This window comes from Volvox carteri, assembly GCF_000143455.1.
Source record: "Volvox carteri f. nagariensis unplaced genomic scaffold VOLCAscaffold_23, whole genome shotgun sequence".
NCBI classification, from domain to species: domain Eukaryota; kingdom Viridiplantae; phylum Chlorophyta; class Chlorophyceae; order Chlamydomonadales; family Volvocaceae; genus Volvox; species Volvox carteri.
The window spans coordinates 1,378,872-1,391,342 of record NW_003307566.1 but is presented as its reverse complement, the minus strand read 5'-3'; the positions used below and the strand labels follow the sequence as shown (position 1 = coordinate 1,391,342).

Here is a 12,471-nt window from a genome sequence, read left to right as displayed (position 1 = left end):
GGGATTAGCCATAGCACCTTCAAAATTCACATTAATGAAGTCAGGTCCCCAAACTTGCGCTCCATAAGAAAACACCGGTACAACTAGTGTATTGTAGAGAGACATACATAGCTTGGGGGTGGTAATTTTCTTATCACGACACAGGGTGCTGAGCCCAAATGTGGCCCGCCTCCCTGCTGTGAGTAGTTGCTTGGTACAAGCTGAGAACTGCACTCCTGGGCCATAGTGCAACCCGAGATACCGTGCCGTCTCGTTGCCGGTCAGGACCCGCAACCCCACCCCACCTAACCGGTACTCAGCTTCAACAAGCCGCTTCCGCTCACGCGTAGCACCCCCAAAAATGAGGACCTCGCACTTGGCGGCATTCGCGGCCATACCCGTCGCTTTGCAGTAGGCTTCGAGTAGCCCCAGAAGGCATTCAGCTCTATCGTGCCCTGTCGCTACTAGTGACACATCGTCAACGAAAAGTAGGTTAGTGAGATCACCGCCCGCCAGGCTAACACTCTGCTCACGAAGGGTGCTCCATCGGCTGGGGAGGCATACACGGCAATTAGCATCATGGGCATCAATATAATGAGCGAATACTTCTATGAAGAGCCCAAAAAGGGTTACGCTAAGGGGACACCCTTGCTTAACACCACGCCCCACCTTGAATTCAGGTCCCAACTTATTTCCTAACTTGACCCGAAACTTCACGTCAGCATAGCTAGCCTTTAAAGAATCGAGGATGCGCCCGTGAAGCCCATACGACATTAGGAAATCCCAAAGTGTCTCATGGTCAACGGAGTCGAACGCCTTACTAAAGTCAATTTGCATGATAATAAGCGGCCTGGCTCCGGCCACAGTGTGCTTCGAGATAAGATGCCTTAATGTAAACAAGTGATGCTCGGTGCCAAAACCATGCCTACATCCAGCCTGGCTAACGGCACGTAGCCTATTGCCCTCACAGTAATTATTTAATCGCCTCCCTATGATATTGGCATAAAGTTTGCTCAGGGGACCCCCAACTGCAATTCCCCGGTAATTGTCACAGCAAGACACGTCCCCTTTTTTGAATACGGGGGACAGGGTGCTAGTCGTGAATTCCCTCGGGTATTCAGCTCCGTATATGCGGTTGAATAGCACCGTTAAGTAAGGCGCCATCACAAGCACGGGTTGCTGCCCTTCAGTTTCCCTGATAGCGTACTTATAATACTCGGCCGGGGTTCCCTCCAGGCCCGCGGACTTATTGTTGCGCATAGCCTTAAGGCCACTAGCAATTTCATCCTCCGTAAAATCCTCGTTAAGCCAAGCAGCTAATTCCCGTCTGTGCGTCACCTGGTCCTCGTCCAGCCATCTAAACTGAATACCCTCATTGCGGCATTGCCTCGTCTCTCCCGTACCATTAAGCACCTTGGAAAAATGCTCGGTAAAAGCATTAATATCTGAGATCCCGCAAGGAGGTGGTTTTCCCCCACGCAGCCATGTCCACAATCCGCGTGGGTTGAACCGGGCGTCCTTAATCCTCCTCCGCATATCTTCCATTTCAAACTCCTGAATAGCGGCCTTCCTAGCCTTTTTAAAGGCACGGTGCTTGGCCTTCCAGGTAGTCCTATGTAGATCGGGCAGCTTGCCTGAGACGGGGTCCCTGACCTCCTTACGGAAACTCATCATATCATTCCACGCAGCTGCACAGTCCTCGTTCCACCAGTCACGCTTCACAGACTTTTCCATCCCCCGTGCATCGCCGAACGTCTCTCTAGCACACTTATTGATAAGGGTGCGCAGGTCATTCATGCTTTCGTCACAGGGTGCCCCTTCTACAAGCTTTTCCTTGAGAGAGTTGATGGTCTCTGTAATAATGCCATCAGGTTCACGAAAAAGCTCAGTGAAGCGGCCCTTGCGTGAAATATCAAAAATAGGGATCCGTTCACGTGCTAGGTGAGGCTTCCGACCCCGTGCAGCCCCTGGCCTCAAAACGGCATGCAGGCGAAGGATAAGCGGGTGATGATCACTCAGCACATTAGACTCTCCCCATAAGTAAGATCTAAGGACTTTGAGAGTGTTAATCTGCTCGAAGAGCCCGTAAGATGCAAGGCACAGATCAATAGAACTGTGACCCTCAGTAGAGTTGGAGTAAGTGAAGCCCCCGGGCACATCACCAGGTGCCCGCCCATTGACAATGGCTAGCCCTGTGTCAAGACACATTTGTGCCAATCGGCGGCCAAAACAATTCTATATATATACTTCATGGCACAGTGTTGGGCTGCACGGGGCACAGTTCTGGGCCCTATCCTAGCTAGGGCTCACGTCGACATACCAGTAGCCCAATAACGTCTGTATGTATGGAAGGCATCCCAGGTACGCAAGGCTTCCAGCTGCTTTCTTTCCCTCCGGGTTTCCTACAGCACTACGGTATGGCGTTGCTGGTGGTTAGAAGAGGGTATAAATATAACGCTGGCATGGGACCTCCTCGTATGGTACGGCAGGTACCAGACAACACAGGCCCATCCTTGCATCCTTAGCGTCGTCGTACCTGCCGTACCCGTCGTACCTGCGGCAAGTCCGGGTTATTGCGCCAGCCGGACATGGGCGTTCGCACGCGGTGATAGTAGATGTACGGATCGCACTTTTCTCCTGATTTCGAATGCAGAGAGATGAGAGACAACCGGCCGCCGGTGAGCGGCGCGCACGGGAAACCGTTATTTTACGGTTGGGAGACAGTTGGAAAAACAGTTGGCGCAGCAGGGTTATGATAGGGCCTGATATGACATGTACGGGTTTCTAAACTCCTCGGGACCGAATTCCTCGTTTTTGCAGACCTCTATAGATGCGGTGTCTTCTCTGGCGGAGCAGACAGCTTGTCAGTCAGCCCATGGCCCATGCCGACACATTTTGCAATACCCCGATACGCGCTTCCGACAACCACCTAGGCTGTCAACCTGTCAACCCGCAAAAAACACACTCCTACCACTACTACACGACACGACACGCGCAACCCCACGCACCCATCCGAGCCAGCGTCGCTTGCATGTCCCGTAAAGCCTCGGAGATGCGGATCAAGCCCGCCAGTACGGCAGCTGAGTCATCCTGCAGGACGTCCCCGGGGCCATGAAACAATCCCGAGTGCGAATTCGGCCGGCATACATACATGCATACATACATACATACATACATACATACATACATACATACATACATACATACATACACACGCACACCTAAGGCGACCCCTCCACTTCGCCACGCCCCTGCCCCTGCCTCCCCTCCGTCTTGCGCCCTGCCTTCCTTCCCCTCCCCCCTCGCCACGGTGCTCCCTCCCTGGGCCGTTGTGGTCCCTCTCCCCCCCGACCCCCCGCACACACCTACCTCCCGGGCTGCGCGCTGCACCGCCTCTAGCCCGACTAGCGCCCTCCCCGCCCGCGCTTCGATCTCCACATGCACCAAGCGGAACCACTGCTCATCGGGCCCACCTAGAAAGTTCTGGGAGGAAACCGAAACGGAGACAAATTTGAAGGAAAGTTGGGAAACTGGAAGAACCCCCCCTCCCACACACACACACACACGTACACCATCCTACCCCACCCTGAGCAGCTCCTGAGGCAGACAGACAGACAGACACACACACAGACAGACACACAGACAGACAGACACACAGACAGACAGACACAGACAGACAGACACAGACAGACGGCGAACGAAGATATGCAAAGCACAGACGCACACGTACCTGCAGGCATACGATGTTGCCCAGTCGTACAGGCCCGTCCGGATCCAGCCGTCTCCAGTTATACAGATTGTACGTTGCATACGTCAGTACGGGCGGCATATCGATCGCCGCCGCGACATGGACCCATGGGACAGCTAGTACGGCGGGTAGTACGGCAGGCGGCGGGCCAGGCTCACACCACATGTAGGCCTGCGTGTCACCGGCCGCGGTGGATGCCTAAACCACAAAGTATGACTATGGCGGCGATGTACGGTAGTGTACGGCGCAATGTACAGCCGCTAACGGCAGACGGCAGCAACACCCTCAGAAAGCCTCACTGGCAACGCCCAACCGTCAATAACCAACTGTAATAACGTACGTGCGCCAGGAACGACAGCATCAAGTAGGCCCGCCACAGCTCCCCGCTTTCCGCCAAAGTTGTCGCCGCCGCCGCCGCCGGCGTCACGGCCGTCGTCGTACCAACCCCTGCCGTCGAGCCGCTTATCGCTGTCGTCGTCGGAAGTAACGCATCTTTGGGGAAGGGCGGCAAAGACTGTAGAGCTCGCCGCAGGGGACCGGGACTGCGGACGGTGGAGGTTCCGGCGGCGGCTGCAGAACTCGTCCGGTTGGGGCCCTCCGCCGCCACCTCCGCCGCCGCCGCCAGATTGGTCACGTCCTGTAACGCCGCCTCCCATTCGGCGGCGGCGGAGTTCCGCTGGCTGAGGACTAACCTAGAAGCGGAGTAGATCACGACGCCGGGCCCGCGGTTGGGAAGCAGAATGTATATCTCATACACGTGGTTGGTATGGGATGGGGGAGGCAGGCGTGGGGATCGCCGCTGTGGGGAACCTTTGCTGCAGGTTGTACGGCGGGCAGAAGCTTCTCGGCAGCTTGGGTTGCGACAGATGGACAGAAGGACACGAGGTCGCCCCAGGGCAGCGGCTGCTGGGATGTCTGTTGTTGAGGTCTCTGCTGTGTGGCAGTAATTCAAGGTTTTTGTCCTTTCTGTGGCGACGGTGATGATAAGAGTATGTGAGGTACTATGTTTTTCGGGTGTAACATGAAGAGGGCTTGCGATGGTTATCGCCAGTTTAGAACGCGAGAGCATGCTAGAGATCGAGGTGGGCGGAAGATGTCTCGCAGGTCCGCAGCAGGCAGTGGAAGTCATCGCCATTCCGACAAATAAGTCAAACCCTAGAGCCTAAGCTGCTAGTTATAACAAGCACACTATGATAAAAACGTTATTATGCAATCCTATAAACTGATGCCTAAAGTGCAGCTGTGCGTGTTTGATCACGTTCCTACCGTTGCAATGGGTCAGGTGTCGGTAAGAAGCCAAGCTCCGCAGTCACCTGACCAAAAGGACATCTTTGATGCACTGCATTTAAACCACTAGACGCAATGCTTCTGTCAATCAAGCGCCGGCGTATGCCGAGCATCCGAGGTGCCGAACCACTTTGCGACATCAAGCGTTGATTTGTCATGGTTTGGAGGTACCATCCAGAAACGTCATGAAAATAACAGCATGGACACAAACATACGACACACAGAACATAGTGAAAACCGCGACCTGGAAGCAATCATGTCGTACTGAAGCCCTGCCGTGCTGTCAAATTAACGCACAGTCCTTCAAGTCGAGATTCTCAACAAAGCCACCAAGCAAGTGGAAATCCACCCAATGGTACAATTTACCTCTGCTAAACTCAAAATTTCTAACTTCCGTGATGTTCGTTCAAAGTTGGTTGTAGCCCTTTGTCGCCGAACAAACTCTCTTTCTCGTTAGGACGTTTCTAGCAATGAAATTTTGGAGGTGCATCAGGGCCAGACGTGCAAGATGAATAACAGATTTGGGCATATGACTACACAGAGCCAGAGATGGGTCGCATTCCGCATAGAGCCTGTTACCTGCGTTGCACCGTTAAATCTCTAGGGCTTCAAGGGCCCCGACGAGGGCCAAAGAGCCCTACCAGCGACCCACACAAAGCCAGCAACAACCAGGGACCGCTGCATTGCGGCAATCCCGGGACTGCCTGGGTGCGTTGAGGGAAAACTAGAGGACACTGTCCCAGCAGCGGTAATAGTCAAAACAACGGCAGTTAAAGAACTAATGCGCCTTGTGGGACCCAAGTATGTGGGACCCAAGTAGAAGCTTGGCGTCCCCTGCCGTACTGTGGTCCGGCACATGCATGCATACGCCCTGCTTCCACACAGCACGGCAGTTCCTTCGCACTAACTACTTGCCTATCTATACACGCATACTTCGCTTCGAGAAGTCGAAGCATATTGGACAACAAATTCACTCACAACTCAAAAGGCACATTCGCCATCCCAAGGCAACAGCACAGGTTAAGCCAGTCAACACAGGACAAGTTGGTTGTTTGCATTTCAAGCAGGAAAAAAAGCCAGAGAGGTATGAAGAATCTTTTCCACCCCAGGACGCAATCCTTTCGATAAATTTCCGAATCGTGATCTATCGCCATCACAATTTGACAACATCAGCAACAACAACAAAAACAGATATTTGCAGTAAAGTTCATGATCACCTAAGACTTCCGCCTGTTGCCTGCTGGTTGAGCTCGCAGCTTTTTGCTTTTTTATTTATCGAGGCGGACGCAGGGAGGAGGACGAGGAGGGGGGAAATCGCGTGCACCAAACGTGCACCAGAGAAAATTATAAAACGAGAGGCTGCGGGGGCTGTGAAACGTGCTGGTGTTTAGGATGCAAGTCCAAGAGGGGCGTAAGGGGACATGCATAAACCCCCTCTCCTTCCGGCACGAACCCTCCCGTCCTCCCCCCCATATACATACATACATACGTGACGAGAAAGGTCACACTGGGGGAAAGGCAAATGACGCCCTAATTGAGGAGGTAAACCTAGAGTCCAGGTCCAGTTGTACCCGAGTACGGTAGTACGATCAGCGGCTGCAGCAGCCCTCCAACAACCCCCGCACACCAACACAGATCATCATCATCATCAAGCCAAGCCGGCGCGCTCTCCCGAACATACTGATGGGATGAGACAACCGGCCCCCGGGGTGAAGCGGGGGGCCCCCGCAGGCGAGTATTGCAGCACTGGCACGGGCCACTTTCGCAGCTATCCCGATACTGCCGCACTGGCGGGCGTATGTACGGCGACGTTGTCCGTGCAGCAGGGAAAACGGGGGAGGTGGAGTTGTGAGTGGGGTGAGGGGCTGCGCGGTGTGGAAGGCCTCCGCCGCCGCAGGTGAAGGCGGTGCCGGTGGCTACCGCGGTGGCGTCGCGGTTAGGGGGGCAGTGGAGGTTTGAAGGGAGTGCCGAGTAAGGAAAGTATATTCCCAATGGATCCGGCGCCCTCAATGCCTTGGTCGTACTGCCATTCGTCATTCTGAAAGACCTGAAAGTAACCGTCGTACGACACCCATGGCAGGCTGCATGCAGAGGAAGTGGGGAGAAGGGGCAGGGCAGGGGGAAGACCCAGGGGGGGATGTGGGAAGGATGTGTATCAGGCGTTTTCCTTGTGGGGTTTTCTCCCCCCATGGGAGAGGAGGGGGAGAGCTTTTACGCTTCCTTTTCCCCCCTTAAGCCTCCCTCCCTTTCTCTTCGCCCTCAAAACCGATGTTGTTGCGTCATCAATTTATACACCTTCCGCAGCTGGTGGTTCCCCCGACGTGTTGGCACGGTGTATTCATCCTTGCCGCCTTCCTCCTCCTTCTTTCTTTCTTATTCTTTTTTCTTTCCTTTTCCTTAAAAATTTCCTTCTTTCTTCCTCTTTTTTCCCTTCTTTTTCTTCTTTTTCACCAATACGATACCCCCCTCACCACCGGGAACCCCCAGCACACACACACACACACACACACACACCTAATTTTGTAAGTCCCCTTGGGCGGAGTAGCGCCTTTCAACGTGTAGGGGTCTGTGGGGACGTTGAAAAAGGCCTGACCCGTGGTTCTGTCGAACCCCCGTGTGGCATTCTGCTGGTAGTCAGTAATGAATACGGCAGGGGCTGTCACCCAGGGAACCTGTAGCAGTAGCAATGGAGATGGCGGCAGCAGCAGTATCAGCAGCAGTAGCAGAGATGGCGACAGAGGTGGCAGCAGTAGCAGCAGCAGTAGAGGTGGCGACAGAGGTGACGGCAGTAGCAGCAGCAATAGCAGAGATGGCGACAGAGGTGGCAGCAGTAGCAGCAGCAATAGAGATGGAGATGGCAACGAGCAGCGCATGGATGGAGCCAAGCGGACTGACAAAACCCCCCTGTCCCTCCCTGAGGGTCTTTTTTTCCCAAACCCTCTGTTCCGTACATCCGTACATCCGTACAAACACACCTGCGGCGCCAGGAAGCCCCGGGTCCCTTGTCTCTGGGACACCCATAGCAATGTAGGTGTTTTGGGCACCGTACAATTGACGGCAAAAAACCACCAGCAATAATCGTCGGGGTATAAACCCGGAACCGACGACGGTTTAAAGCCTTGTACGATGCCGTACATGAACTTATTGGCGATAACCGGTGTTGGCAGTACACTCAGATCCATTTCCCCCTCCCTCACGCCGGGAAGTAATGGACCCAAATCAAACGCAGACTGGTACTGCAGGGTCAAGGAATGCATTACATGTACGACAGGTACGGCACGTTCGGCGATAACGGTCCACCATTGGGCGTCGGTGTTGACTCCGGAGATGTTGACCCCGGCGGGCAGGCGTATGGTAGCGGCGGGGCGTTGGGGGAGGGGGGACGTGGAATCCAACTTCCAAATTTCTAGGAACGCCCCTGAGCTATTGGTAATCCAGGTCGTCATCTAGAAAGGGTTTTAAGGTTTTGAAGGTTTTAGAACCCGCGGGAAGGGAAAAAGGGGGAAAAAGGGGAAAAGGGGGAAGTCACATGATGTACGAAGCAAAGCGTCAACTGTCGTACATGCAAAGGGCGGAAAGATGCGCCCAATGCATGGAAAGGGGGGTCGGGGGAGGGTTGAACGAGGCTTGCGGGCTGGTGGTAGGGGATAAAAGGCGGCGGGCGAAACACAGCATCAGGTTGGCAAGCCACGCAGCTCCACTGGGACTGTGTTACTGACATGCATACAGGCCAACGGCAAACGGTCAGGCCCGCCGGACGAAACCCGCTGAAATGACTACCCTTAACCCGTTATGTGGCGGGACAGTTAGCGGCAGTTAACCCAACTACCAACTGGATTTCCTAACTGTAAACTCCCAACCGGATCGGGGCGAGCGGGTCCTTGGTGCTAAAACCACTTCACAACTAAACAAAAAAACAATTCTCATCCTAAACCCCCAATGCCACTCCCTGCCTGTTGCAAAACCTCCCTTCTCTGCGCCTTTTAAACCCTATACTTCAAAACCCTACAACCTACAACCCTCCATTCCCCCGCACACCGACATCGCTCTTACCCGAGTGAAGTTGTTGTACACGGAGATGGCAGCTGCCAGGTCTGAGCTCGCCACGTAGGCCCGCATGCTGCTGCCCGCAAAGGTCTTTAGCAGCTGGCCCCTTGGACCCACCATCACCACACTGCTATTGCAGCGGGCAAGCAGCCATGTGCCGTTTGCGGTGAAGGCTTGAAGGTGCTGCAGCGGGAGATGGGAACATGTGCATGCTGTACGTGCGTTTGTATATATGCATGTGTGTTCGGGAGACGGGGGCAATCGCAAGAGGTTACGTGGGAATGGGGAAGTGGGACCGAAGCGGGTTGTCGGTGTGCGAGGGGAATGGGAGGAGAATGAAGTGTCAGTCAGAAAGGTTGGCAGAGATGGAAGGAGCGAATCGGCTTCGCTGCTAGGCGCTAAGTCAAAACTGATAACCCGGATGGAGATAAGTATTCGGGATTGGCTAATCTTCTGGCTAATCTTCACGCCTATCTCTAGGGAAGTAAACATCAATATCAATATTCTTGCATCAATATCAATATTCTTGCCATTCCTATTGCCAAACGGAATGGCTCCTATCACGGCCCCTATATGCCAGATTGAAAACATCCCAAAACAACGTTTTCGCCTTTTGTCAAATGCGTATAACACAAGCATTACATACATAAGCAGACGATCGTGTTACCGCTGACTCATTACCGTACGCTTGCAACTATTCGACAGTGCGCAAGTAGTCAAAATCGCCGGCGACCTCAGATTCAGGTTGTGATCCAATGGGTTAAGAAACTTCCCCAAATCGTAGCGGCGTCTACCTGGTTTCGCGTATCGGCGGGGTCTGAGCACACAAAGGAGGAGACCCATACAGGAGCAGCAGCGTTGGGACCTTGCTGGCTTGCGTCATAGCAGTATATCCTTCCATCGACTGGATGAAGGAAATAGACCTGGTCTGTACTGGTGTCAACGTTGAGGACGGGCTGCTTCTCAGCAAGACCGGAAATCTGAGGCGTAGACCAAATAGCCGACTGGAAACCGCGAGTATTACGGGTGAAGTTGAATGCCACGATGGTGTCATTTGGACCAGAAATTGCATAGATAAGGTTGCGCCTGGGAGTAACTGCCACACGAAACCGGTACATGTTGTCGCTTGAGATATTAATAGCAATATTGTTGCCGGTACCCCGAATCCATTGCCCCGAAGCGCTGTGAAAGGCAATATAAAGTAGCGCAGTTAAAACTATACTTGATTTCACCATGGATCGAGTTGCAAGTGGACAGCGAGCTTAGAATTATAAAAGCTTCTGATACAGTTCTTAAGCTAACGAGTTGTAAGCATGATACAACTGCGGCTCACTGCCGGCGTCAGTCTGCCGCTGACTGAGCAGTAAAGGGCTGTAAATAGGACTACAACGGAAAAAACAACGCATGAAATGCATGCGCAACGTTGGGAATATGTGAATCTTCCTGCATTTCTCCATATGCCGGCTGTCAGTACAACGGTCGTAAATTTATCTGAACTCGCAGTACATGAAGCCTGCACATGGCTTGCTGGTACATGGCTTGCCGAGTCCGTCCGTTTAAGGATAGGGCCCCAGCGTGTGCTGTAAGCATTAGCAGCCAACCTGGCTTCGCTGCAAGGATTGCTTTGTAAAGCCTCAGCTTTTTAGTCATTATAACTGACAGTATTCCTAAACGTTATTTGCATCAAGAGAAGCTTAATCTAGCTGGATTAGTGATTCACTAATGCGTTGCTCATACCATCAACCCCACTACTGCTATGATGTGATCAGCTGCAATGAAAAAGGCTTACATCCGTGGCATCACTGACCTTGACTTAAGCAAAAAAACATCCATTTCCACCTTTTCGTCATTCTGTCCCAATAAGGCTAGAACTTCCGCCGTTCATTCCGGCTGCCCAAGTCCTGGGGTCGTCATCTTCCTCAAAAGCGAGCCGATACCTATAATAAACTTTTTACAGCTACTTCCTGTACATTTAATCTCCTGCTGCCTTTCACCCAACTTTTCGCAATCTAGCAGCCGTCCCATCTCCAAGGCGGGTCAACATCGCCCCGACATCATAGCGCCTTCATGCTGACCGCTTTCTGCTTTTCCCCCCGGCCTGGCTGCACCTCGGTGGCGCCGCAGCCAGAGGAGGGTCTGGGCCGCCAACTTTGCGATGTGCGCGACGAGTCCGCCGCCGGAAACGACCTCACATGCAGTGTCCCCAACTCGGCTCCCCCCTCCCTTGAGCACCACCTTGCAACACCGCATTCGGGGCCGACCCACCCACGAAAACATCAACATCAATATTCACCTTTACCAACATCACGACCGACATCATTGTCAACGTTATTCCCAGCAGCAGCAGCAGCAGCAGCAGCAGCAGCAGCAGCAGCAGCAACAGCAACAGCAGGAGGAAGAGGAGGAGGAGGCGAAGCGGTATCAGGGGTGACCGTGTGGGGTTTCGGAGCTGGAACCACAGGGCAACTAGGTACTGGCTCCCTCCAGGATTCGCACAACCCTGTTGCGGTGCGCCTGCCTCCGCCGCCGCTACCGCTACAGCTACAGCTACAGCCACAGCTACACCATACACAGTCCCCTCACGCCCACGGCACCCAAGACCAGGTGGCGGTGGCGGCGGCCTCCGGCAGTACTGCAGGGGCCTGCGACGGCGGCGGCGGCGGCAGGGGAAGTGACAGCGTTGCCGCTAGAGGGAACGGCGCAGCTGTCGGCAGCGGCGGCGGTGGTGGCGCTCTGCCGCCACGGCCTTGTACGGTTGCCGTACGCAGGCCGATCCGTGTCAGCTGCGGCGGCAACCATGTCGTAGCATTCTGGAGTTCAAGTGATGGTGACGTCAGCGGCGCCGATGCCGTTGGTTGCGGTGAGTAACTGCCACCAGTCGGTTAGATCCCCAACCGCGAGGCCACCGCACGTTAATCGATCGGTCACTGTCGAAGTGTTCCGTACCCATGTGGGGGGAATGGGTGAAAATGGCGGCCTGGAGGGTCCGGGGGGGTCCGGGGGGGGGGAGAGCGACTTATTCCCCTTCTTGCAGTGCTCCAGCGCTTCCAATTCCCCCTCACACACACACACACACAATGGCACGCCCGGGCCCTCCCTAAGTTACGGGCCCCCAAACGCGCTCTCCCCTTTTTGGGTGATCCCCGTTTTGGTTGGTAGTGATTTTGACTTCGGTCGGCCGTTGAAAGCCCACGTTCCGCTGCTTTTGGCCGCGTTCATTATTCCTCCTCCCTCCCCCCCTCCTCCCCCGACACCGGCGCCGCTCCTCCCCCCCTGTCAACGAAACCCTTATGAACGCGGAATAATGCCGTACGTACGTACGTAGCTGCCCCGTACAGAGCAGCTACACAAGAAGCTACAGAGACGGAAGTAGGAGCAGCAGTAGCAGCAGTAGCGGCAAATGTCCAGAT

General features: G+C 54.2%; 1 protein-coding gene across 1 annotated transcript in view; it reads right to left on the bottom strand.

Annotated features, from left to right (window-relative positions):
* Window positions 1-6,950: 6,950 nt before the first annotated feature.
* Window positions 6,951-12,471, bottom strand: part of VOLCADRAFT_91973 (uncharacterized protein) — a gene marked incomplete at both ends in the record, with an annotated part of 9,936 nt that continues 4,415 nt past the window's right edge. The window contains 8 exons of the mRNA XM_002951325.1: window positions 6,951-7,095; window positions 7,529-7,686; window positions 7,990-8,250; window positions 9,068-9,244; window positions 9,856-10,243; window positions 11,645-11,703; window positions 11,973-12,038; window positions 12,383-12,416. Coding sequence (XP_002951371.1) covers window positions 6,951-7,095; window positions 7,529-7,686; window positions 7,990-8,250; window positions 9,068-9,244; window positions 9,856-10,243; window positions 11,645-11,703; window positions 11,973-12,038; window positions 12,383-12,416 — 1,288 coding nt within the window. The remainder of the gene's footprint in view (window positions 7,096-7,528; window positions 7,687-7,989; window positions 8,251-9,067; window positions 9,245-9,855; window positions 10,244-11,644; window positions 11,704-11,972; window positions 12,039-12,382; window positions 12,417-12,471) is intronic.